This window comes from Rhodamnia argentea, chromosome 8, assembly GCF_020921035.1.
Source record: "Rhodamnia argentea isolate NSW1041297 chromosome 8, ASM2092103v1, whole genome shotgun sequence".
Lineage (NCBI taxonomy): Eukaryota > Viridiplantae > Streptophyta > Magnoliopsida > Myrtales > Myrtaceae > Rhodamnia > Rhodamnia argentea.
This window is the reverse complement of record NC_063157.1, coordinates 18,761,802-18,786,936: the sequence shown is the minus strand read 5'-3', so window position 1 is coordinate 18,786,936 and position 25,135 is coordinate 18,761,802. Positions and strand designations below refer to the sequence as shown.

At 40.6% G+C, this 25,135-nt stretch overlaps 3 protein-coding genes across 4 annotated transcripts; 2 read left to right on the top strand and 1 right to left on the bottom strand.

Annotated features, from left to right (window-relative positions):
- Positions 1–421: 421 nt before the first annotated feature.
- On the top strand, positions 422–2,244 carry LOC125316306. The gene is made up of 3 exons (XM_048284320.1): positions 422–482; positions 1,152–1,309; positions 1,537–2,244. Exons 1-3 carry the CDS (start codon positions 422–424, stop codon positions 2,242–2,244), a joined length of 927 nt encoding a protein of 308 aa, XP_048140277.1.
- Positions 2,245–6,331: 4,087 nt separating this feature from the next.
- Positions 6,332–8,974, bottom strand: LOC115726150 (heat shock 70 kDa protein 4-like). The gene is made up of 2 exons (XM_030655908.2): positions 8,635–8,974; positions 6,332–8,221 (listed from the first exon to the last, which is right to left on the bottom strand). Exons 1-2 carry the CDS (start codon positions 8,846–8,848, stop codon positions 6,486–6,488), a joined length of 1,950 nt encoding a protein of 649 aa, XP_030511768.1. The 5' UTR covers positions 8,849–8,974; the 3' UTR covers positions 6,332–6,485.
- Positions 8,975–15,738: 6,764 nt separating this feature from the next.
- LOC115726151 (ubiquitin-conjugating enzyme E2 14-like) lies at positions 15,739–21,488 on the top strand. 2 transcript variants are annotated; one of them, XM_048283733.1, is made up of 6 exons: positions 15,739–15,880; positions 15,995–16,097; positions 17,115–17,212; positions 17,314–17,414; positions 20,123–20,200; positions 21,205–21,488. In XM_048283733.1, the coding sequence occupies exons 1-6, from the start codon at positions 15,835–15,837 to the stop codon at positions 21,292–21,294; spliced, it is 516 nt and encodes a 171-aa protein (XP_048139690.1). In that variant the 5' UTR covers positions 15,739–15,834; the 3' UTR covers positions 21,295–21,488. The 2 variants fall into 2 exon arrangements, with proteins under 2 accessions (XP_048139690.1, XP_048139691.1); XM_048283734.1 differs by lacking the exon at positions 21,205–21,488 and adding an exon at positions 20,808–21,140.
- The last annotated feature ends 3,647 nt before the right edge of the window (positions 21,489–25,135 follow it).

Sequence of the window (25,135 nt, the reverse complement as noted above, 5' to 3'; positions counted from 1 at the left end):
CGTTCTTCTCCAACGCACGTTCATCATCGAAAGAAATTGTTGCCTGAGGAAGTGTTACTGCAGCAAGCACCGGCGAGCGTTAGCGGCCAATGACCATGAGGCGGTGTGAATCGGGCGGCGGCGACAACCAAGATGATCAAAGGGTGAAGGATTTTGAAAGAAACCGAAAGGAAAAACTCGCTCCTAGAGTTCATACAAAGTCTTCGCCCTCCCAATTCAACAATCATTTCGATTGTGTCCTTCATTTTGCTTTTGTAATTCAACCGAGGTCGGTTTTCTTCCAGAAGTGGATCTACAAATCAAAAACCCTAATTTTCCTAAATCCTCTAATTTCTTTCGTTTTTATAAAGGTTTGTTTCCTAAGTTGGTTCAATTGGTACTTCGTTCATCCAAGACAAGGCCATTACACCTGTTGAGTAACATGTCCATAAAGAATGAGCATGTGGTGGAATGTGACACTGATAGCAGCAGCATCGATGGAAGTGAGTTTCATTTTCTAGTGACAAGTTTTATTTATTATGCATTTTCTAATTGTATTTGTTGTGGTCGTGGTCCCTATGTGTCGTTCGTGGTCCATGTTTATCAAATATTTACTACTTTGAACATGTTTTTTTTTTTTTTGGTAATGTTTTGTCGTTTACACAAATATTTGTTCGTGGTCCACTATTTACTATTTTCATTTTGTTTATTGTGTTCGTGGTTTTCGTTTCTTAAATATTTGTTGATGGTCCAAATATTTTAATATGTTATTCTTCCGCATATGTCAAAATGCCGTGCTATGAGATCTGTTTTGACAGATTTCATGAGGATGTTGTTCATGAATGGGAAGGATAAGGTGAAGTGTTTCAAGAATGAAAATTGCACTTTGAAGGGCTGATTTATTGTATGACCCGCACATGCTTGTGATGAGGATTGTAATTGCAACTTGATGTTTTTTCTTCTTCCATTTGCACCAAGTCATGGATGTGAAGAAGTGAATTATTCCACGTCCGATAGGTGTCTTGAGGGTGTTGAAGAAGATGGGTTTACGATTATTGATCTCAACGAGTTATACGGAAGAAATGTACGAAGTATAGAAGGCAGTTCAATGCAGAGGGATACGAAGGTTGGAAACATCATGTTGTATGTAGATACATTATCCGATAATGTAGATTTCCTGAATATGGGTAGTCAAGTTGAGTATATACATCCTAAGTTTGATGCTGAGGTGGATATGGAGAATCCTACCTTCAAGTTGGAGATGTGCTTTAGCAATGCTAAAGAGTTTAGAGGAGTAGTTAGAAATTATGCTATTAAAAATGGGAAACAGGTGAGGTTCACTAAAAATGTGCCAAATAGGTTGAGGGCAGTATGTTCTGACGATTGTCGTTGGCTTATATATGCCTCCAAAGTGCGGAGGGAGTAGACTTTACAAGTTAAAACCTTCAACCCTGTTCATACATTCTACATGTTCCTCAAGTGAGCTCTAAATGGCTGGCAAACAAGTATTGTGATCGGTTGAGGAATAATCCAACGTGACTAAGTGATTCAATGAAGAAAAAAAAGGAGTCTGAGAATGTTTTGAAGTTGTCCAGGACAATGATCTCCAGAGCCGGGGTTAAAGCTATTAGTATGGTCATGGGGAATGAGAAGGAGCAATTTGGGATGCTTAGAAGGTATTGCCAAGCACTTATTGATTCCAACGCTGGATCCGCTTGTGTAATCAAGAGTGAGCAATGTCAAAACCAATTTAAGTTTGAAGAAGTCTATATATGTCTAGATGCATTGAGAAGGGGTTTTCTAGAAGGATGTAGGCGCTTTGTGGGGTTTGATGGTTGTCATTTGTCATCGGGCTATAAAGGTATACTTCTAGCAGCTATAGGCCTAGATGGAAATGATCAGATGTATCCATTTGCATGGATAGTCATGGGACAAGAAACATACAAGACATGGCATTGGTTTATTAGTACGATCGCAGAAGATTTGGGGATTATAGACCCAGCAAATTCAAAGTCTTGGACTTTCATGTGTGATAAGCAAAAGGGATTGGTGCAAGCACTAGCTAATTTGATGCCCGAAGTAGAACATAGATTTTGCTTGAGGCATCTTTATGAGAACTTCAAGTTGCATCACAAAGGACTAGGACTTAAACTTTTGGTTTGGAAGGCAGCCATGGCAACGAGGGTATGTGATTTCGACTTGGCAATGGAAGAGCTTAAGGCGGTTAATGAAAAAGCTTATGATTGGTTGTCCCAGAGGCCTTAAGTGCAATGGAGCAAGTCCCACTTTAGAACAAACTCAAAATGCGATGCTTCCTTGAATAATTGATGCGAAAGCTTCAACAAGAGCATCATTGATGCTAGAGACAAGCCTATCATCACGTTGCTTGAAGCTATAAGAGTGCAACTCATGGAAATGATTCAAAACCAAAGAGATGGAGTGGCCAACTACAATGGTGTGATTTGTCCTAAGATTCGGGAGACATTAGATCTTCAAAAAAAAAATTCAGCATCGTGGATTCCTACATTGAATGGAGAGGATGAATTTGAATTGAGTGGATCATATGGAGACAAGAGGGTAGTTAATATAAGACAGAAAACTTGTAGCTACGGAAGATGGGACATTAGTGGGATCCCTTGTTGTCATGCCATGGCGACTCTTGTATACTTGAAGGAACGACCTGAAAAATGGGTTCACACATGTTTCAGTGTGAAAACATTCGTGCGAACTTATAGCCATGTTGTGCATGCTATAGATTCCAAGGACACATGGCCTGCTAGAGAGCATCTACTCCCACCAGATGTGCCTAAGAAAGTTGGTAGAAAGAAGAAACAAAGAACAAAGTCGGTGAATGAAATAAATGATAACAATTTAAAGAAGAGGAAGAAGAAAGTTGTGCAAGAACCCGTGAGAACCAAATTGAAGAGACAGAATACCACAATCACTTGTGGGAAATGCGGTGGGTTAGGTCATAACAGGAAATGCGGTGGGTTAGTCCATCGGCTACATCAACAACAACAATGGCGGCAACATCAACTGCCCTAGCAAATTCTACATCCGCCTCATTCTTGCAAGATGTGGTAGAAGCACTCCATTAGCCCCAACATCACCAACCGAGACTGCTGAACCGCTTGCGTCATTTTTTAGCAACATGGAAAGCTCAATATCATCTATGAGAAGAGAGAAGATGCAAGTATCCATCTATGCTTGACTTTGTGATAAATGTGTTCTTGTGCTTGACTTTGTTTTGACTATCTAATTTAATTCTTAATTCAACTGTAGGTAAAGAGGAGGACGTGAAGACTTAAACAAGAAAATGGTCAAAGATGATCAACTTTTTGAGATATGCAATACCAACAAGATCAATAACTTTTTGGGATGTTTGTGATGTTTCTCTTTTCCATCAATGAAGTAAGTCTACATGGGGTCATGTTTCTCTTTTTTGGCATGATAAGGGATATGAAGATGCAAAGCAAGTAGTTGAAGCTGTGAAATGCAAATGTGCATATGCAATTGGGGCTGCTGGCTTTTGTTGGGGAGATGAGTAGCTTTGTTCTAGACGATTCTTTAAAAGATCTCTTTTCAATGCCAAGAATCTCTTAAAGTAGCTGCATGAACCTTCCTATGCACATTTTCATTGTTATGCACTTGAATTATATTGCATATGGCTTGCTTATCGAAATTAATATTTACACGGCACACAAGCCACTAAAGATTTTGATGCTTTATTTACAGGTTTTTGGCAGGTTCATTCTTGCAGGGATAACTTTAGTTGAAGTGATTTTATCTAGGAAGGTCAGTTTTCCAATTGCGTAGTAATGTTCGTTTCCGAGTAACTTACTTACATGCGATTTAAAATTTTATAGAGCCATGAGAGTTTTTCCCACTTTCGTCTTTCCGGAGCAAGGGAAGACACTTGAAGATTTACCTCTGAGTCACTGAGCTCTTAACGATACGATTCGGATTTTCCATTTTCAGATTCTGTGTAAAGGGGAATGCTTGCCAGATATACGTGTATGCATGTGCTTTTGGTATTGTGTAAGACGTATCTATTCCATATGTGAACTATGTATCACAATATAGAATTGTTATGTTATTTAGAGCGATAGTTTGGCAAGTGAAGATGGATGATGTGCAAGGAAGTGCAATATTTTTTTTGCATATCCTTTCCTGAACTTTCTTTCCTCTGCTATATCATAAGACTCACTAGTGGCCCGAGAACTGCATTGTGGAGTTAAACATATTCAATACCAAATTCTCTTGCGAATAATATCCCGGGTCTTTAAAAAAAAACAGCTAAGTACTTGAAAAAGAATTTCTCAGTCGGGCAGTATTGTGCATTTGAATTCACAAGCATCACTAAAACACAGGTTCTATTGAATCCAAACCGAAAAAGGACTGTGAAATTTGTATGGTATCAAACGATAGGAAAGTATTGATCATCAACAACTCATCTTTAAACACTTACATTTATTGAACTTTAATATTTGCATCACAAAAAGAGACAATCACATATAAGTTTACAATTTCAATTTGTGTGCATAGCACAACACTCAATAGAAAGCTCCATTGATCACAGCCCATTCTAACACAACCTTAGGTGACAATCTCAGCTCCTTCATGGACCGTTTCTATCTAATCTTAATGCAGGCAGATATTGAATATCACAAACTTCAATACAATCAGCATCACCACATGCACAAATAGAGAACTTCATTCGCAATGGTGCTCCATTCTGCAGCTCCAGTGCTATAGTCAAGCAGCTCTACCTCATTACATTTCAATTAGCATATCCATCTTGATTTAATAGCTTGAGAAACATATGTTGCATCCATCTAAATGATCAAACAAGTAAGTCTGACATTGTCTTCTCCATGTTAGATGATATTATTTTTCCAGAAGCAGATATACTAGCATCTAAAGACATATTCAATGATGCCTCTGATGCTAAATCTTGAAGTCCCTTTCGCACTTCACTGCGCTTTGCTTCTAAAGCAAAAGAGGGCTTATCTTTTGGAGTCTGCAGCAAAATCATAAATTGTCATCAATAGATTGTAGCTAATAGAGCAAAACAAAAAAGTTTCTACACTCCTAACAAGAAAGTTATGACCACTAATAAGGAAAGTCTACAAGCAATGCATAGACTCTACCATACTATTATCTACACACGTCATTTTAAAACCGGACATATAGAAATCTATAATGGAAAACCGGTGTGAAGTTTGGCCAAATGCAGCAATGATTTTCTGTTTTCTACTTACAGATCCATAAAGTTTTAAAACCAATATATAAAACTTATTTGAGATCATGTGTAATGTCTATTATGCCTTAAGATAAGATGTTCAAGCCCTTTTTTTATTTTTTTGCACTGTGAAGGTTCCAATCGGTCTTGGTCAGCAAAGAAGCCAGAACCAAATCGACAAGCAAACAAAAATACCCAAAAGAGCAAGTATGTATAATCTATATAGGCTCGGTTCAAGCATTCCGTCGAGCATGTTGTATGCGATTTGCTCGTGTAGTTTATACACAAGTTTAAACTAGCGACTCGCTTCAATCCATCACAATAAGAGCAAATATGTATCTAAATCATCAACTCAACCTTCACCAACACTACTTGAAATTCAATGTATGTTTTCATTCTAAGAGCAACCAGCATAGCCACTATGGAACTCACCTGCGCACAACTGGACTTCTAACTCCAGACCATGAGAAAATGAAGCGCGTATGTTCTGAAAGTCACCAACGAGGATCAGAAGCTTGTAAATGAGACGAGATGTAGCAGCCATTGGTTAAGAAAATGTGGGTTTTAGAGCCTCTTTCAAAATCCTTTGCCCCTTGACCGTCGCCGGCGCCATCGCTGCCGTTCGATTCACGCCGCCGCCTGGTTGCAGGCCACCAACCCAACGGTGCTTGCTGTGATAATGCTTCCTCGTTCAAGCAACAATCTCTTTTGCCGATAAACGTGGGGAGAAGAAGGTGCGAAGGTTTTTGGATTTTTAACTTGAAGTTAGACTTTTACTTTATTCAAAAAGATTTGGACAAAAATGCCCCTATGCCGGTTGCCGGAAATATCATATGCGCCTATGAACATTTGACCAGCTGGTGAACTCAGGCCTCTAATTAAAACAAGATTAGACATTACGATCCCTTATTTGAAATAAAATCTACTTTAAATTCTTTTTAAAAAAAATAAAAGCATTTAGGACTTTTTTTTTAAAATTTTTACCAACTCAATTCATTCTAGTGGACTGACACATGTACAAGGGATAATTGAGCTGTCCATATAACATCCACTCGTCCAGTGTGAAAACCAAACATTACATAACTTTCAAGATTTTACGAAAAAAACATTAAAAAAGAGAAACAGCACGACCTTCAACGATTAAGGTTTCTTCCACGACTCGAAAGAAACCCAAAATTACCACTTAAACACGAAGGGAAAAATAAAAATCTCAGATACGCCACCACCACCACCTAGCATCCTCAGACATCGGCCCTACCTCTCCTTAATCGACCTCCTCGATCTTGGGGCCAGCGCCGCTACCCCCTGCAGGAGGAACATCTTCATCCATCCCGCCGGCGCCCATGTCCGGACCAGCACCTTGGTACATCTTCGCAATTATGGGGTTGCAGATGCCTTCAAGCTCCTTCATCTTGTCCTCGAACTCATCCGCCTCGGCGAGCTGGTTGCTGTCCAACCAGTGGATAGCTTCCTCGATGGCATCCTCGATCTTCTTCTTGTCCGCAGCGGGGAGCTTGGCGCTGATCTTCTCGTCCTTGATGGTGTTCCTCATGTTGTAGGCGTAGTTCTCAAGTGCGTTCTTCGCGTCCACCTTCTTCTTGTGCTCCTCGTCCTCGGCCTTGTATTTCTCAGCTTCCTGCACCATATTCTCAATCTCCTCCTTCGACAGCCTTCCTTTGTCGTTCGTGATCGTGATCTTGTTCTTCTGGCCGGTGGTCTTGTCCTCAGCTGAGACATTCAATATGCCGTTAGCATCAATGTCGAAGCAGACGTTAATCTGGGGAACGCCCCTAGGAGCTGGAGGAATGCCCGAGAGCTCAAACTTGCCCAGCAAGTTGTTATCCCTGGTTCTCGCTCTCTCACCCTCGTAAACCTGGATGAGGACGCCGGGTTGGTTGTCTGAGTAGGTCGAGAAGACCTGCTCCTTCTTGGTGGGTACGGTGGTGTTTCTCGGGATCAAGACAGTCATGACACCTCCGGCGGTTTCCAAACCAAGAGAGAGGGGAGTAACGTCCAAGAGCAATATATCTTGCACCTTCTCATTGCCCTCGCCACTCAGAATTGCCGCTTGGACCGCCGCCCCGTAGGCCACGGCCTCATCAGGGTTGATGCTCTTGCACAGCTCCTTCCCGTTGAAGAAGTCCTGCAGTAGCTGTTGCACCTTGGGGATCCTAGTAGAACCACCCACAAGAACAACATCATGCACGTTGCCCTTGTCCATCTTGGCATCTCTCAGGCACTTCTCCACGGGCTCCATACACTTCCTGAAGAGGTCCATGTTCAGCTCCTCGAACCTGGCCCGAGTGATGGTGGTATAAAAATCAACACCCTCGTAAAGAGAGTCGATCTCAATAGTCGTTTGAGCGGTCGAGGAGAGAGTCCTCTTCGCCCTTTCACAAGCAGTCCTCAATCTCCTCAGAGCTCTGGGATTTCCACTGATGTCCTTCTTATGCTTCCTCTTAAACTCCTGCACAAAGTGGTTGACCATTCGGTTATCAAAGTCCTCGCCGCCAAGATGTGTGTCTCCAGCCGTGGCCTTCACTTCGAAGATACCCTCTTCAATAGTAAGCAGAGAAACATCGAAAGTACCACCCCCAAGATCAAAAATCAACACATTCTTCTCTCCAGTGCTGGTCGCCTTCTTGTCAAGACCATAGGCGATGGCCGCCGCAGTCGGTTCGTTGATGATACGCATAACATTGAGGCCGGCAATGACGCCGGCATCCTTCGTGGCCTGCCTCTGCGAGTCATTGAAGTAGGCAGGGACCGTGACGACGGCATTCTTGATGTTCGTCCCGATATATGCCTCCGCGATCTCGCGCATCTTCGTGAGGACCATGGACGAGATTTCCTCCGCAGCAAACTGCTTCTCTTCGCCCTTGTAGTTGACGACAATCATGGGCTTGTCGCCAGGACCAGCAACGACCTTGAACGGCCAGTGCCTCATGTCACCCTGGACCGTAGGGTCGCTGAATCTCCTCCCGATCAACCGCTTCGCATCTGGCAAATACATCGAAATTACCATATCAGCATCGGTCGACAGAACAACACCGTGATGAACTAGGACTTCAGAATGAGAAGAAACAGTAAAAACTAAACTACAGTTAACAAAACAGCGGGCAAACAGAGGTCCCTCTCCAGGTCGGAAGACAAATTCCACAATCTTAATGCGAAAAAAACTCACACGACTAAGCCATCCTTACATCATCTATAGTCTATGCTAACATGAGCAAAAGCTAACCAACTCCATCCGAACGGCCCAAAAATAGGTAAATTCCTCCCGAAAAAACCAGGAAACATCAAGAACATCGGATAACCGCGACACCAAAACGATCGACGAGACATCGATGAACAGCAGAACGGAGACCAAACCGAGCCACCGAAGAAACAGAGTAAGAAACGAGGTCACTCACCGAAGACGGTGTTCGTGGGGTTCATGGCGACCTGGTTCTTGGCGGCGTCGCCGATCAGCCTCTCGGTGTCGGTGAAGGCGACGTAGGAGGGCGTCGTCCTGTTGCCCTGGTCGTTGGCGATGATCTCGACCCTGTCGTGTTGAAAGACGCCGACACACGAGTACGTCGTCCCCAGGTCGATGCCGATCGCCGGCCCTTCCCCTTTTCCTGCCATCGATTCCTTCTCTCTAAGAAAAATTGGTGCGAAAGTAGCTACGATGATTGATGGATCGTCGGTGATGTCTCTGAAGAAGAACTCTGTTTCACAGTAAAGAACGTCTGTGCTGAGGAAGACGGAGTAGGAGGGAGAGAGGTTTTATAAGACTTGCGAGGGAAGCGCGTTTCGGGAGCATTCGAGAATGTTCTGATGGTGGAGTGGTGGCCGTTGGATCTGAGATACGCGGACGGTGGAGGATGCGGCCGTGTGATGACTGGAGGATAGGTGCCAGGTGGATGTCTTTGGGTAATTTCTGGTTGATTCCAGATTTTCCTCGTTGACTTTTGACCCTTGTGAGACGTGCGCGATCCTTTTTGCTTTTAACAACGTAGGTCCGGTCGCCTTTTTTACTCGATCAATTGACAGCAAAGGTGTCAAATAAATGGATAGAACCAAATATAATTCGAATCATATTAATTCATATAATCTGTTTTAATCTATATTTAATGATTTATATCCGATTCAATTTGTAATTAGCCTATTTTGACTCGTTTCATTTTGACTCATATTATCAAAATACGTTAATATCCTACGAAAATTTATATAATTTATTTAACATATTTTTACGCTCTTTATTTGTATATGTTATATGGATAAAAACTTTATATTAAATAAAAAAATCACATTAAAAATAAAAAAAATTAGTAAATAAAATAAATTCATATTTTTTTAATTATTATTATTTCTCATCTAACTCGGTGTAAAACCAGAAAAATGAATTCTTGCACGGGACAGCAGCCACTAAAGAAATTCGTAATCGGAGAACATCCCTCTGCTCGGAGAAAAAAATAGTCCCGGTTATCCCACAGGAACGCAAGAAATGATCAGCAAAATCACGACCAACATTCGAGCGGAGACAAATTTCAGAAACACCCAAGAACAAATCCGGTAGTGTGGGAAGCTCTGCATTCCATCGAGCCCTGTTCGTGTTCGGTCGCTCGCCCGGATCGAAGGATCAACGAGACGAGAACTATCCTTCGAACAAAGACGATGGCTTGATGATGCGATGCATCTTCTTCCTTAACAAATTATATGCTGTTTCCTTCGCTTCCAAAAGGTGGGAGGCACTCACTGCAGATGGAGCGGGGAGAGGGGATGTCTCGCCCCGAAGATGGCGAGCGCAGATATGGTGGAAAAAAATTTGACGGATTTGGCGAGATACTACTGTTAAAACAGAGGATCTGTGAGCTCCGGGGCGGAGATGTGGAACGCGACGCCGAGATGCAGCGGATGTTCGAGTTCTTCGACAGGGACGGCGACCGCACGATCACGATGGAGGAGCTGCAGGGGGCATTTTTGCAGTTCTTCTAATGTGTAGTCACTCGAACCATAGTTACGTTCGATCTTGGGAGGCGTGTGTTCGCGAGGATTCAGGGTGGGTTTGGGAGAGTTTTTGAGAAAATGCCTTATGCAGAGGATCTGGGGCTAAGGGTTTTTTAGGCTAAAAAATTTCACGAAATGCAAATAATATTTGGTAAATACTATTTACATGAAAGGACTTTGGTAAGAGAAAAACACAATTCCTAACATACCCAAGTTCGAGTCGTCTGGAAGGTCTAGCCATGGCGATCCCCGAGTCGCGCAACCCCGGATGGTCGGCCGCCGAGGTCATGCCACCCTAGGCGAGGGGCTGCCGACATCTACGGTGCAACCTCCGGCAACCCGGATCTAGGCTTGTGAGGATCGTGCGAACCCGACATGAGCCCTCGAGATCAAGCAACCCCAAGCAAGGCGACACTTAGGTTACACGATCTCGGGCAAGCTACATCCAACAAAGGCAATGAGCCCGGAGTCTCCAACTCGGCCGTGCTCGACCAGGCGACGTCAACTCTAGTGATTAGGGCTCAAAATTGAACACGAGTGTCACGCAAGCCTCGGCGGCCATCGGCAAGCCTCGATTCTCCAAATCTTGTATTGACCCTCCGGATCCGGTCTCATCGATCCGCGACCATTAGCGTTAACCATCCCTCGGTTCACAGAGTTCCCTTATTCAAAGAGAGAAGGTGTGCAAAGAATTGGGATGAACAATGCCAATTTCGGGGATAAAATAGGAATACGAAAAATTGGTGAGGGCAAAATTAAAATAAAAAGCATCATTAATTGTGCACTTCAGCATTCCCAAAATATTAAATGCCCAGTACTAGTAAGCCAAAGGCTTTGGAAGGCTGTGGAAATACAAAGAGTTTTCCCAATGAGATCCTAAAAATTGTTTATCAAACAAAAGTTTAGCATTTGTCCAATGATCTTTAGGGCATGCATGATAACACTTCTACTTTAAAAATCAACTTTTTTTTAGAAGTTGATTTTTCTATTTCTACTCAGAAGTATAAGTTGATTTTTTTACTTTTGCTAAAAAAATTAATTTCTAATCGTAGAAATCCGTTTGCTAACGGTTAAAAATTTATACTTCTGAAATATTATTAGCACAAAATCTTTTATGAAAAATTATTGTTGGTTGCCGAAAATTTTTTACTTCATTTTTAAAATTTTAAAATTTCTTTAAATAAATAAATTTTTATTATTAAAAAATATTATTTACTTTTTTAAAAATAAAAATTATTAATTATTTTCTACTTCGGCGGGTGGAGATGGTGACTCGGCGATGGCGGCGGGCGGCAGTGGTGGTTGGCGACGATGGCCGACGGAGGTAGGCGGTAGATTGGGGCGATGGGTGGGGCAATGGTCGATGGTTGCAGTTGGGGGCGGTGGTAATCGGCGATCGACGATGGGTAGTGGTTGGCGACAACGGTGGTCGAAGGTTGGAGGCGAGGGGTGGCAACCCGTAGTGGGCCACAATCGAGGGGGCGATCGATGGTAGTTGGCGGCGAGGGGCGGTCGACGGGTGGCGGCGGTCGCGGTCGGTGACGGGCGTGGTAGGCAATTGGTGGTGGTCGCGAGGCGGGGATGGGGGCGGTCGGTGGTGGTCGACGAGTAATAGTGGTTGCGAGCCGTTGGTCGGCGGTGGGCGGTGACGGAGGTCGACAAGGAGCTTGGTCGAAAAGAAGGTGAGGGCGTAATGAAAAGAGGGTAAGGTAAAAAGTACTTCTTGAGTTGAGAAACAATTTTTTTAACTTCTCAAAGTGGGGGAAAAATAATTTCAGAAGTAAAAAATCACTTCAGAAGTAAAAAAAAAAAATTCAGAAGTAAAAATGTTTACCAAACGGATTTCTGCTTCGGAAGTTACGTAATCAAACGGATATCTGCTTTAGAAGTTACGTTATCAAATGGATATTTGCTTCAGAAGAAGTACTTTTGGAGCAGAATTTTACTTTTAGAAATGTTACCATAGCCCCTTCAAGGCCCAAAGGGCTATTTAGGAATGTGCTCCAAACGCACATACTTTCTTTTCCTTCGGGGCCCACAATTCTCTTCACACGTCGGTAGCACATGATCTCACATAAGCCACGGGCCCACGGAAAACACGTAACATTCTTTTCAAATAATGCAACAATTTTTTTTTTCAAAAATATTCGTCTGTAACCTTTAAACTTAAAATATTTTCATCATTAGTACGAATTTATTTCATCATTAGTACGAATTTATGTCTAAATACTTTTACACACGAAATCTTTTTTATGATCAATCGTTTGTGTCTAAATATTTGTTATGGACTATAAAAATATTTTTTGTTGATTTATTTTATAAGCGCATAAGCGATTATTGAAAATGTTTTTCAAATTATTTTTTTTTATAAAAATAATTTTTTTTATAAATATAGTTAAATATTAAAGTATTCGGAGATTATGACATTGTTTGTGATTGGAGATTCTTTCTTAGTGGGAAAGTCGGATTTCTTCTGTTTTGGAAAGTCAAAGCGATGTCTAGGGTCAGCTTTATTCCCTTTGTGCATGGCCTGTTGATTTAGATTGGATGCATCAGCACATGTATTCTTTGTATCTCGTGGCAAGGCACTACGGCCACCGAGAAAGTATTCAGTGGGACGAACACATCACGTGACGGTGATGGTGCAACCAATCGATGAAAAATGAGATGTGCACGCGTGTGAGACTAAGTAAGATGAGATTCATAGCGCACACAATAAGGAGGGATTGTTTCACCTGTCCTAAATCTATTGCTCGTTGAAAATCGCTGACCAGATAATACATCACATAAGAAGACCGACGATGACTAGATCACCATGTCAATGGTTTCCACCAAAATTAGCCGGAAGACCTACGTAAGAATTTCACGTAGAGGTTTAGGACTAAATTGGTAAAATTGAAAATTGACATCCGTATGATAGGTTTAATGTGGATGGATAACTTTTCCTATGTAATGGAAATTGACCAACTTAATCCTAAACATTGAGGCGAAATTCTAATGCAGTCCTTGCTATCAATCTTTGTTGGAAATCGCTAACCAAACAATGTACTACAAAGGACGACCGACGATGACTATACCATCGTGTTAGCAATTCCTATCGAAAATTTGCTAGAAGGGCTACAAAGTAATTTGGCATAGAAGTTTAGGAATAAATTTTAAGAATGAAAAGTTTAGGATAAATTAATGTGGACTCGATCACCGAAAATCGTGTCAGGAACCATCTTATTTACATTGCATCGAAAAAATCACACAACCAAGTTAAATTTATTGAACCGATGCCAATTTAGTCCTTCTACAACAAGACTTTAACATCAAGTCTTTCACGATTTGTGGATATTAGAGGTTTTCGAATTTATAGAAATCTTTTAATTTTCTTTTATTTTGAATTTTCATTTTGGTTCCTTACTTTTCAACATATAGGCTTAATTCTTAGTTATTACAGAATGCCATCTAATCGTACTTTAGTTAATGATCTCTATATGGTTTTTTTTTCTTCGTAGTTGTATCAATCTATATGTTGTTCCCTAATTTCATAAATAGATTGATTCTTAATCTGGGTTTTCTCCATTGCTATCTGAGCCCTAGGCCGTGGCTAAAGATGGGAAATCGCAAGATGAAGTTAAGCATCTGGTGTTGACAAAATAGTTCTCATTTTGGCCAGAAGTAGTAAATGCAATACAACAACAACAACAACAACAAAAATCGATATGGGCTTGGTAGGGGTGTCAAGGGGGCCGGATCTTGGCCGGCCCGAGCCGGTCCAAAGCTAAACGGTGCCAAGCCCGACTCGACTCGAACCCTCTTCGGGTTAGATCCGGTGGGGTCGGTTTCTTTTTTATTCTTTTCTTTTTTTTCTTTTTTGAATCAAAATCACTTGACATGTTCGTAGAATGAAAGAATATAAAAAATAAAAATGAAAATAAGATAAATGAAAAAGAAAACATTGGTGAAAAAAAAGAGCCGAATCGGGCCGACATGGAAATAAGATAAATTAAAAAGAAAATGTTGGAAAAAAAAAAAGAGCTGGAATAGGGCTGGCCCGACCCAACCCGATCCTAACAAGTACCAAGCTAGCCGGAAAGCCTGAAAATTAGGGTGAATTTTCGAGCCGGGCCAGGTCGGACCAGCGCGGGCTTTTTTGACACCCCTAAGACTTGGTATTAGAATTATTAAGTCAATAAAGTCAATTAAAAGGTATATTAGAAGGTGTGCTAGAACGATTAGATTAAAGGCAATTAAAGATAGTCTACACAATTAAAACATTCGTCAAAGGTAAGGAGATCAGGCTAACTGAAGGCTAATTCGCTGTGTAAAAGTAAGAGGTCTTTTGAGTCTACGTCTATGTTTATGAATAGAGGAAATCTAAGGTCATATCTTCAACATTGAATTCTCACTTAAGAGTGGTTGTACCTACCATCCATAATCATACAACCATAATAATAATAATAATAATCATCATCATCATCATACATGTGCAAATTGTAGTATACATGGGATACAACGAAATTTCAATTGATCAACTTCGCTTGTCCAAATCATTTAATATATTTACTTTGTTATTCGAAATTGTGAAGGGAATCCAATTCTTATCTTTAAGAATCATACGTCTCTGTGTTGAATTTTACCTATCATCTAACTTCCGGAATATTCCACTTCCACCGAGGAAAAAGTAGAAGTAGAAGAAATCCCACGTCATCTTGAATATTCTCACAAATAATCTAAAAATAAATATTCAAATTTATTTTAAAATCGGGCAATTTATTTCTGCTTCAATTCGATACGGAAAGAATAAGATTAAAGTTAAATCTATTCGAATTTCTTTATTTAAACACAAGGAATATTAATCTTCCCTGTCGAACAATTGACAAGTGACAAATCGAACCCGATAATCGGACGATCCGATTTCACGTATTGTTCTCTTTTTGACCCCGTAGTCCGAAATTACTTTTAATTCATCGATTAACAATATCTTTAAATCCGCTATGCAATCGCGCAATTTATTTAAGAATCAGTTTGATACAAAAAGAATAAGATTATAGCTAAATCTATCCTAATTACTTTATTTGAACATAGCGAATATTCATTTCCCCTAATGGCAACTTGCAAGTGACAAATCGAACTTGATAATCCGACAATCCGATTTCTCAAATTGTTCCCTTTTTGATCCCGTAGTCCGAAATTACTTTTGAATCGTCGAATGACAGCATGTTTAGATTTGCTATAAAATCGCGCAATTTATTTGCGTATCACTTTGATAGGGAAAAAAAATAACATTATAGCTAAATCTATCCTAATTATTTTATTTAAACGTAGCGAATATTCATCTTCCCTAAATAACAACTGGCAAGCGACAAATCGAACTTGATAATCCGACGATTTGATCCCCCCATGTCGTTTGCTTTTTTGACCCCGTAATCCCTATTCACCAAAATTATCAAAAAAATAATTATTTTATTATAATTTTGTTTCCTTTTTGCAGTTTTTATATTTTTCTCCGTCTGAACTGAAGCTTCTCAATAAGGTTTTTGGGTCTCGTCTACAGAACCGACTCTCTCTCTCTCTCTCTCTCTCAGCGAAGACTCCCTGTAGTCGTGCTTCCCTCCCTTAATAATCGGCGGGTGATGGCTTCGAATCAAGCCAGTCTTCTCCTCCAGAAGCAGCTCCGAGGTCCGATTCTGAATCCCTTCCTGATTTCGTCTTCATTCTTTTAGGGTTTCTCCACTTTCGTTTCTTTTTTTTTTTGGGTTATGATGATCGCGCCCGTGTCTGTGATGGCTGCAGATCTTTGCAGGAACCCGGTGGATGGATTCTCCGCGGGGTTGGTGGACGAGACCAACGTGTTCGAGTGGAGCGTCTCCATAATCGGCCCTCCCGACACCCTATAGTGAGTGGGAATCGGTTTTGTGATTTGTTGAGCTCGAAGTGATGATCTTGATGAAGTTTGAATTTTTCTCGCGTGTTGATTAGTTTGATGCGGTGGCATCGATGGTTGGTTTTGTTCTGAAATGGTGCTTGCTTTTGGTTGCGTGTTTCGGAATGGTTTTTTAAAAAGTGGGTCACTTGCTATATCAACCATGGAAGGAGGTGTTCCAATTGGGTATCTGTTTATTTGGAGCTGGATTTTGTGTCGATTGTCATGATGCTTCGGCTCCAAGTATTGTTCGGTATGCGCGTTCTGGAATAAAAAAATTTGGCAGCTGACTGAGGAGATGTATTAGTTGGTTTGAAAGACTAAAACTTGGTGGTGGGTATGACCAGGGAGAAGAAGGTTATAACTTGGATACCACATGCTCAGCTAATGGTTTAATTGATGGATATTACTTGATATATTACTTTGACTGCACGAGGTGATGGTGATGGGATTAGATCAATTTCCTCGCATACTTTTCCCAACTTTGATGGGGCGTTACCTTGACTAGATATATGATTTGTATCACATAAGGTAGCGGTTGTGTTTCGACAATCTTCTATTCTTGTTTTTGTCGTTCTTTTGGGACAGTACTACTTTACTTGTTTGTTTGTACTTTAGTATGAGACAAGGTTTTCATGAGGATTAAGTCGTATGCATGGGGGCAGTGCTTTAAACATTCATGTGAGATTAAATATCTCATATTGCCTGTTAGTTTTGGGTCTTAGTCTTCAAATTTGTGTTTTGTCAACTCATATTTTGATTTTGGGTGACACCAGCCTTCAGCTTGAGATCAATGTGTGGCTTTTAGAAGGAGGCTGCTAATTTGTTCTTGTATTTATCAATTTTTTCACCCTGTTATTTTGCGGCTTCTCCCATCCTCTGTTGACTTAGGGCACTGGCACACTTATCTAGCATCTTTTATTATCGGGAATCTATTATGTACTGAAGAAAATTTTTGACATTTTTCTGCTATTCACATTCTTATGTCAGTGAAGGAGGTTTCTTTAGCGCAATAATGAGCTTTCCACCCAACTATCCCGTCAGTCCTCCAACAGTGAGGTTTACATCGGAGGTGTGGCATCCAAATGGTGAGAGCCATCTTTTACCAACGAGACTGTGGCATTACTGCTTTTAGTTTCTCTTTCATTAGCTATTCTAACTGCCTGAACATTGCCATCTGTAACTTTAGTTTATCCTGATGGAAAAGTTTGCATTTCGATTCTCCATCCACCTGGTGACGATCCAAATGGATATGAGCTGGCAAGCGAACGTTGGTCTCCTGTTCACACAGTATGTCCTGAGATTTAACACGTTCTCTTCATGCTTCATTACCTTCATTCTCAGTAAATTCGCCTATTTGTACTCATAATCTGTTAACCACCTTCCATGGTATTGCCCGATTGAGAGGCATTGACTCTGAATGCATGACTGAGTCGCGAATCTCAATGAGTGAGCTTTTTTATCAGTCTTTCTTGTGGTGTATTCAAGGATCCTCTTTGCTTAGGGATTTCGGCCATCGAATGCTGCAATTCTTAAAAAGCACCCTGCTGGTGTTGCTGCTTACTTTTTTGTGAGAAAGGAAAATAGCTGGTTGCTGGAGACAAATCCAAGTGCTTTTTATCTGTGCTTGATAAGAATCTCTAGTTGAGTAGGCCAAAGAATGGCATAGCAAGCTGAAAATGACATATGGCGCCGCAACACAACCCAAAGCTTTTGATGCAAATTAATTGTTAAATTCATGCCTTGACACCGATATCGAGATGGCTTAATTGCCCCAAAATACTTGTACGTCAATACTTTTTCTCAAATTTACCTCAAAAACTTTTTTATCATGAAGTATGATCCTTTTGCAATTTCTACTCCATTTAAGTACACATGGGAACATGTTTTACTAGCCTTTTGCATGAGTTGGTTTAGGCTGATCTGGGGCCTATGAATAAATCTGCATTGGTGGTTGCTGTTTACTTTTTTGTGAGAAAGAAAAATAGCTGGTTGCTGGAGACAAATCCAAGTGCTTTTTTTCCATGCCTGATAAGAATCTCTGGTTGAGGAGGCCAAGGAATGGCATAACAAGCTGAAAATGACATATGGCGCTGCAACACAACCCGAAGCTTTTGACGGGAATTCATTGTTAAATTCGTGCTTTTACACTGATATCTAGATGGCTTAATTGCCCCAAAATACTTCAATAATTTTTTCTCAAATTTACCTCAAAACTTTTTTGTCATGAAGTATGATCTTTTTGCAGATTTTACTCCATTTAAGTACACATGGGAACATGTTTTACTAGCCTTTTGCCTGAGTTGGTTTAGTCTGATCTGGGGCCTATGAATTAATCTGCATTGGTAGTTAGTTACTAAGACTGGCAGTAGAAATTACTAAGCTGGAGTCGGCATAACACTTTCACTATTCTTGCTTTGGCCCTTTTGTCTTCCTAACAATGGGGGTGTCTGGGCTCTTCGATGCTGTTGCTTCAGCTCTCCATTTCTTCGAAATATGACATCCTCTTTGATTTTATGGGCGTCATATTGTTGAGGTTCTATCTTTTTGAAGTTTGCGTCACATAAGTGACATTATGGTGCCTTCTTGGCCATCAGATAAGCAATGAGTGGTTGCATTAAGAATTGTTCATGGTGGTGGGACCAAAAAGTAAGGACTAGAATTGAAACATATGAAAATTTGGATGAATATTGAAGAGAACCTTAGAGTCCATGGTTTTTTAACTATAACTAGCCTATAACGCATTGCATGAGTTTGTCTCGCTAGATTTTGCAACGGTTCAACTTTCAGGATATAAATGGACCTAACCGATGATTCTTTTTCCTTTTTATGTAATTGCCTTCTGTGACTCCTGATTTTTAAAACTAAAGATAACTTATGTTACAAGTGGAAGACAGTATCGCAGTTGATATACCCATGCTGAAGTACATCATTCGTCTCATGATGAAGGTGATCTACCAAGAAATATTTACTATAATGGGTAAAGGATTGGTCTTTCAGTCCTTGACATGTATCAGTTGTATGGGGTGTCAGAAACTCTCCCTGTGGGACACTTTTTAATCTGTACCATTGAAAGAGCATCAATTTTGGGACTTCAGATGCTTTCCTGGCTGTAAGTCAGATTCGTCGGAATTCGAAATACCTATCTGGAAAAGGCTATAGAGTTGTCTGAGTGGGGGCACTTTTTGGAAACAAACCATGTGGGTAGCTCTACTCTCTGATCCCTAGATTTGGAAGGAATGCGAGAGTGTAGTGGCTCATGTGAATAAAAGGTAGTCAGCCTACGATTTGAAAACGGGGATCCCATGGCAAAGTGTATTCTACAAAAATGGATGCCATAGCAAGCTGTATCCTGGGTGCTTTGTAAATATGCTCAACAAAAGTACTGAGGAACACCGGACACTGTGCCGGCACTGTTTTGATCCATGCAAAGCACCATACTATTGCCATATTGTGGATGACAGAGACATGAAATGTGAAAGTCAAGTCATTTAGTTGGTACAATTTTTGCATGAGTTGCATGCTATGAGTGTAGAAACTTAGTAGAAAGCATGTCTTGTGGAAAATGGTGGTATATACTGTGATTGTAGTATCGGTGACTTTGGGGCTTCTATTTTCCTGTGGAGGAGAAAAAAAATTTAGTTTTACCAGCAATTTGATGACCTAGATTATTGGATTGGAGAAAGTCTTCATCATTTTACACTCAATTATTGAATGTTCATGTTGCATTTGCAAGACCTAATGATACTGAATTGAAAGATTTCGATAAATTTTCTATAATGTTCATCACGTTTCAGGCCTAGTAATACTTTCAAAATTTTTGTAGCCTTGTTTCCTGTTTCCCTGATTGGCTTTGACACACCAAAGTTATGGTTTGACTGCTTTTACTATGGCCTTTTCCTCATTCTCCTTGCTTTGGATCAGAAAACATTCAATTGCTATACATGGTTCGTGTTTTCATAATTCCATGTAATGACTGATGTCTCTCCATTTGGCAGGTTGAGAGCATAGTTTTAAGTATTATATCGATGCTTTCCAGTCCCAATGACGAATCTCCAGCAAATGTTGAAGCTGCGGTAATTTTTTGACATCCTCTTTTTCTTATTCAACCTGTTTAGACAACTATGTCCAGTTTGGTCGATAATGACCTGCATGTAGGAACAAGGATGCCGGAGGTGGAGGCCATAATGCGAAATGTGTTTATAGTATTGGTAGGAGGAACATTTTGGGAGCTATATCATCTGATTGTTGTAGTAGCAATAAAATCCTGTTTCTCTGCCTTTGTATGAATAGCTGGATATATCCTCCTTGAAGTTAGAAAATATTGTATGCGGGGCACATAATTGGAGGCATTGATCTATCTTTGTTTGATAGAAGCCTTTTTATCCCTTGACCGGGAAGGAAATGTATACCTGTGCATGTCTGGTTGGTAAAACTTCTTGTGCGGTGGGGCCCAAATCTCTGTGATTTGTGGATGGGGCTAGGCTGCTCTATGTTTTGGTTGGAGCTTTTCTGCATCATATTCAAAAGGCTTGCTGCTAGATTGTTCTATTTTTGAGGCTAATATAGTAGATTGAGAAATGCATTTTTAAAGATTTTTGGGTGATGTTTGCGGGCTTGTGGTAGCTCTACTTGCCAATTATTCAGGACTTATTTTTACGTCATTCTAAACTTGTACTGCAGAAGGAATGGAGGGAGAACCGGAATGAGTTCAGGAAGAAAGTTGCTCGCTGTGTGAGACAGTCTCAAGAAATGTTATGACCTCTTACTTTTCTTCTTTTTCTTCTTCTTGGAGCTGTTTTAGTTTTTTCTCTGGTAACGTAAGACTTCTTCCCGGGAGGGAGGACTTTCTGGTTGCAGCCAATTCATATGCTTGTGTAGAATTCTTCATTCAATGTATGTGCATTCATGCGGTTCACTTACATGTTGAGCAATCATCACATGCACTGATGATTGCGTACGGTACTTCTACTGGTCTGTTGCTCAAATTGTGCAATTGTGCATGATTTCCCTCTATATGGTTTTCGTTTCCTATAATCTGGATTGAGTTTTGGAATCTGCTAGGTTCATTATGTCCCAGGTGTTTTGCCATTGGCCAAGAAGACCTGTTGAGGTGATGGCCAACACGTGCAACGGTTGCCTCTCTTATATTCTAATTGGGATTCATTAGGTGTCAAGGGCTCCGTGATTTTTTGTTTTTGGGTATGTAATGTTGTTTTCATCTTTTTAGGACATTTGCTCAGCTGAGTTCCTAATCCTAATATCCCAGTATTCGCTGCCTAATCCTGTGACTTGGACATAAGATTTGCTGTCTCCATATTGGTGTTTTGAAGTAAAAAGCCAATGCTTGGGAATTTTAAGTAACTGCATTGCATTGCCCTTTCCTAACGTGTGCTTGTGTTCCGGTCCGCGACAACTTTCGCCAGCCTAGAGGGGTGGATTCTTTTTTCCCCTCGCTGTGTTGGCCGTTCGGGATCTATGATTAGTTTATTTTTTGAAAATTTGGAAGACTTTGTTTTGGAAGTTGTTTTTTCTTCCGTAGAAACGAAATCCGATTTCTTCAGGCTTGTTCATTCCCAGCCATAGCAGTGTTTGCGGCGTCTTGGCATTTTGGTCGGAGTCCCACTAACATTAAGTCAATAATCGGATGAACTAATAAGTCGATTGGATCCACGATAAAAGAATTTGTCAAACTCTTTTGCAGGGTCGATGCGACTTTATAACCAGTTGCAGTAAGTCAAAACTCCTCCTCCTCCTCCTCTTCTTCTTCTTTTTTTAAACGGTATTAAATTAAGCATATTCAACTTTTTTATTTTTTGGTCTGAAGCATATTCAATGTAATGATCTAATTTTGGTGGAGTTTGACAAACTTCAGTTTACATAAAGATACCGATGTGGGGTCTTTGACCGTAGACCCATGACCTATATAGCATTGATACGTGATACGAGCATTTTCTTCATCCAGACGCCTTTGCCTTTCCCTCCCGACCCTTAAGATTATTCCTTCAATTCTCATGTCGATTTCTACCGGATGTTGGAATGAAGAATACGTGTATGCATACATGCGGTCAAAATATTTTGCCGGAAGTGACCCGAGCACGAATTCCAGCATCTCCCTTTACGACAGTGGCGGTTGCACCAGCTTGCTCCCTATCTCTTCTTGGAGGATATTGGCGTCCGAAATGTGCTTTGGGTATCTTCTTCTCCCTTAGTGCCCATTCATGACATTCGGCCACTTTGATCAAGTCGATACGTTATTTCTCACAAAATAGAGAATTTTGATATATTGTATATTAAATATATGTTTTTATATATACATAATAAATTATTATGTATATATAAAAATATCAACTGTGAGTTTTTTTCACTCATGTTAGAGAATTCAAGATTATTATTAATTTTTTTGCTGGTATGACTCGAGTATACATATATTTGACAAATTTAAATTTCGACCCTTAATTTATTGAAAATATTTAAAGTTAACCTGGTGCATGTTGGTATGCTAGACTTGCATGTCGTTGGCATGTCCAGAGCGCCGACCATGTGTCGAAGAGTGTAGGACGCGTGTCGGTGTCTAATGTCCAACATGTGTCGGAGAGCGTCGAATGCGTGTTGATATTACATGACACGGAGGCTCCTGAAGAGTGTTTGTGCTTCCTAACTTGTGACTACGCATCTGTCTATTCCTCTTTCCATTCATTCCTTTCACTGTTCCATTTCCACCTCATTTCAATTCTTCTTCCAAATGTCTCCAGCATAAAGAAATCGAGTTCAAATTGATCCTACTTTTAAATGAAGTTGAGCTTCTAGTTATACATATACATACCATAAAATAAAAAATTAAATATGACATTCCTTTTAAGATAAATGCTTATACTAGAGCTGGATATGGGAAAAGTCGGAATAGTGAATCTTGCTCCGAGCTTAAGAAATAAAACTCGCGAGTTTAATGAGATTAACGTGGAATCTTCATCACTTAGTCCATTCTGATTGAGTTCAAGCATCGAATCATATCAACATGACCACACTCCGCATTCTAACTTGCACTCTAATGTCAAGAATAGTCCTTGTATTATTTGTCAATATTCAATTTAGTCCTCAAAACTCCGCTTAAATTCAATTTGGTTATGGAACTCTTTGAGTCGAACCAACTTAGTTCTCCAATTCAATTTTGTCACAATCCCCGTACTGAACACCTAAACTTAGTCTTCTTCCGGAACAAGACTTAGGGCCACCATAAGAGGCTTTCGATGGATGGATGAAACCCGCCTCCGGCAATGTAGTTAGTTGCTGCTTCTTTAGATTCTGTTTGTTTCGCGAAAGATGAATGATTTGAAAAATATTTTTCAAAAAATGATCGCCCGTAGCTCTTATAAAAATGGATGAACAAAAAGTATTTTTATCGTTCGGGAAATTTTAAGACATAAATTGCTATCGATAATGAAAATATTTTTTATCGACTAATTATTTTAAGCGATTCAAACGGCCATTTTTTCAAAAATATTTTTCAAAACATTCGTTTTTCTACAAAACAAAATGAGCCTAAACTCAGCTAGGTCCGGAGGGGGTCATCCTGTAAGGCACTTGAGCAAGTGGTTTGGCTCCAACCATGAGCTCAATTGCATGATCCCACTACTCGACGAGGCAAGAGTTCCTTCAAAAGCATGACTTGTTCTACGCTCGGTCCCGGCTTGAACTGAGTACCGGCGGCCCATCACAGGGCGGCGACTCTTGTTCAGGCGTCCGTCATACACCCTTAGGTTGGCGCAGGGCATGGGTCGATGCCCCATGAGCAGCAAAGAGTCCGCGAACGACGTCGGTACAACACGCTCTTGTCTCCGGAACTCGATCCTAAGCAAAAGGGTCGAGAATTCACCCGAAGGCACAGCCATGAAAGTGGGCATCCCCTCGCCACGCTCCAATCGACACTCGATTTCTTATGTTCCTTGTCGACGGAGAAGGCCGTCGATCTGTTCGCAGTTGGGTCGGGGGTAAGTCCCTCACTTGCTGCCTCTGCAACTCAATCCTTGCCCATGGCTTCAAGCCTTCCACAATGTAAAAGCAGCCTATTCGCCTTTGGACATAATCACGAATGTCCATCGTTAGTGCAAACAACTCTTTTACTTTCGGACGTCGTCACTGTGTTTCTGCCCACATAATGCCGTCCGAGCATTGTTGTACCCCGCATTCCCAGGGAAGATTTGATTCCTCAGATCGTTGCTTCAATTCATCTCGGGCATTGATCTGGGGATATTTGCTGCAGTTCATTTCTAAAATTCTCAATTTGGCTTAATTTAGTCTCAAAAAATCTTTTGACAATCTACCCATGTAGTTTGATCGAAAATTGTTGAATTGGACGTCGGTTGTTCTACGTAACACGAGTGATATGATTAATTTTTTAATAGTTTTTTTCTTTCTATTTCTCCTTCTTTTCACCGAAGGTCGGCAAGGGCGAGAGCTGGCGAGATCGACCCTTACCCTCGCCCAGGCTAGAGCAACCTTGTCAGCCTTTGCCAGCCATCGCTTGTGACCAGTGGCCAACTGGCAATCAGCCACTAGCAAAACAAAAAAAGAATAATGGAAAGAAAAATAAATTAGACACGTTGATGGGATCTCTTTGGATTTGAGTAAAGTCCTTAAACTCTTTCGTTTGAACTCGGGCACGTTAAGTTCGGAGGTATTTTCTAAGATGAAAGGAAGAAAAATATTTTCTCTCAACTTAGGAGATAACGGTGAAGAAAGTAGACTTTACGTCATCTTCGAATAGCTACCGTCGGATAGAGATCATATAGTAATGTCTCGTATTTGGGATGAATCATAATTTCGATTCCTGCATCATCGACCTGTGCATTGCACAGTGTCTTTAATCGATTTGTCGGGTACGTATCCCTAGATAGGATGCCCTCAGCTTGTTTGCTTTTTTACCCCCGTGATCCTTCGGCACTCGAATTATTAAAAATTATTTTTTTTCTTTTTTCTTTCTATGTTTTTGCCTTTATATATTTTTTTTC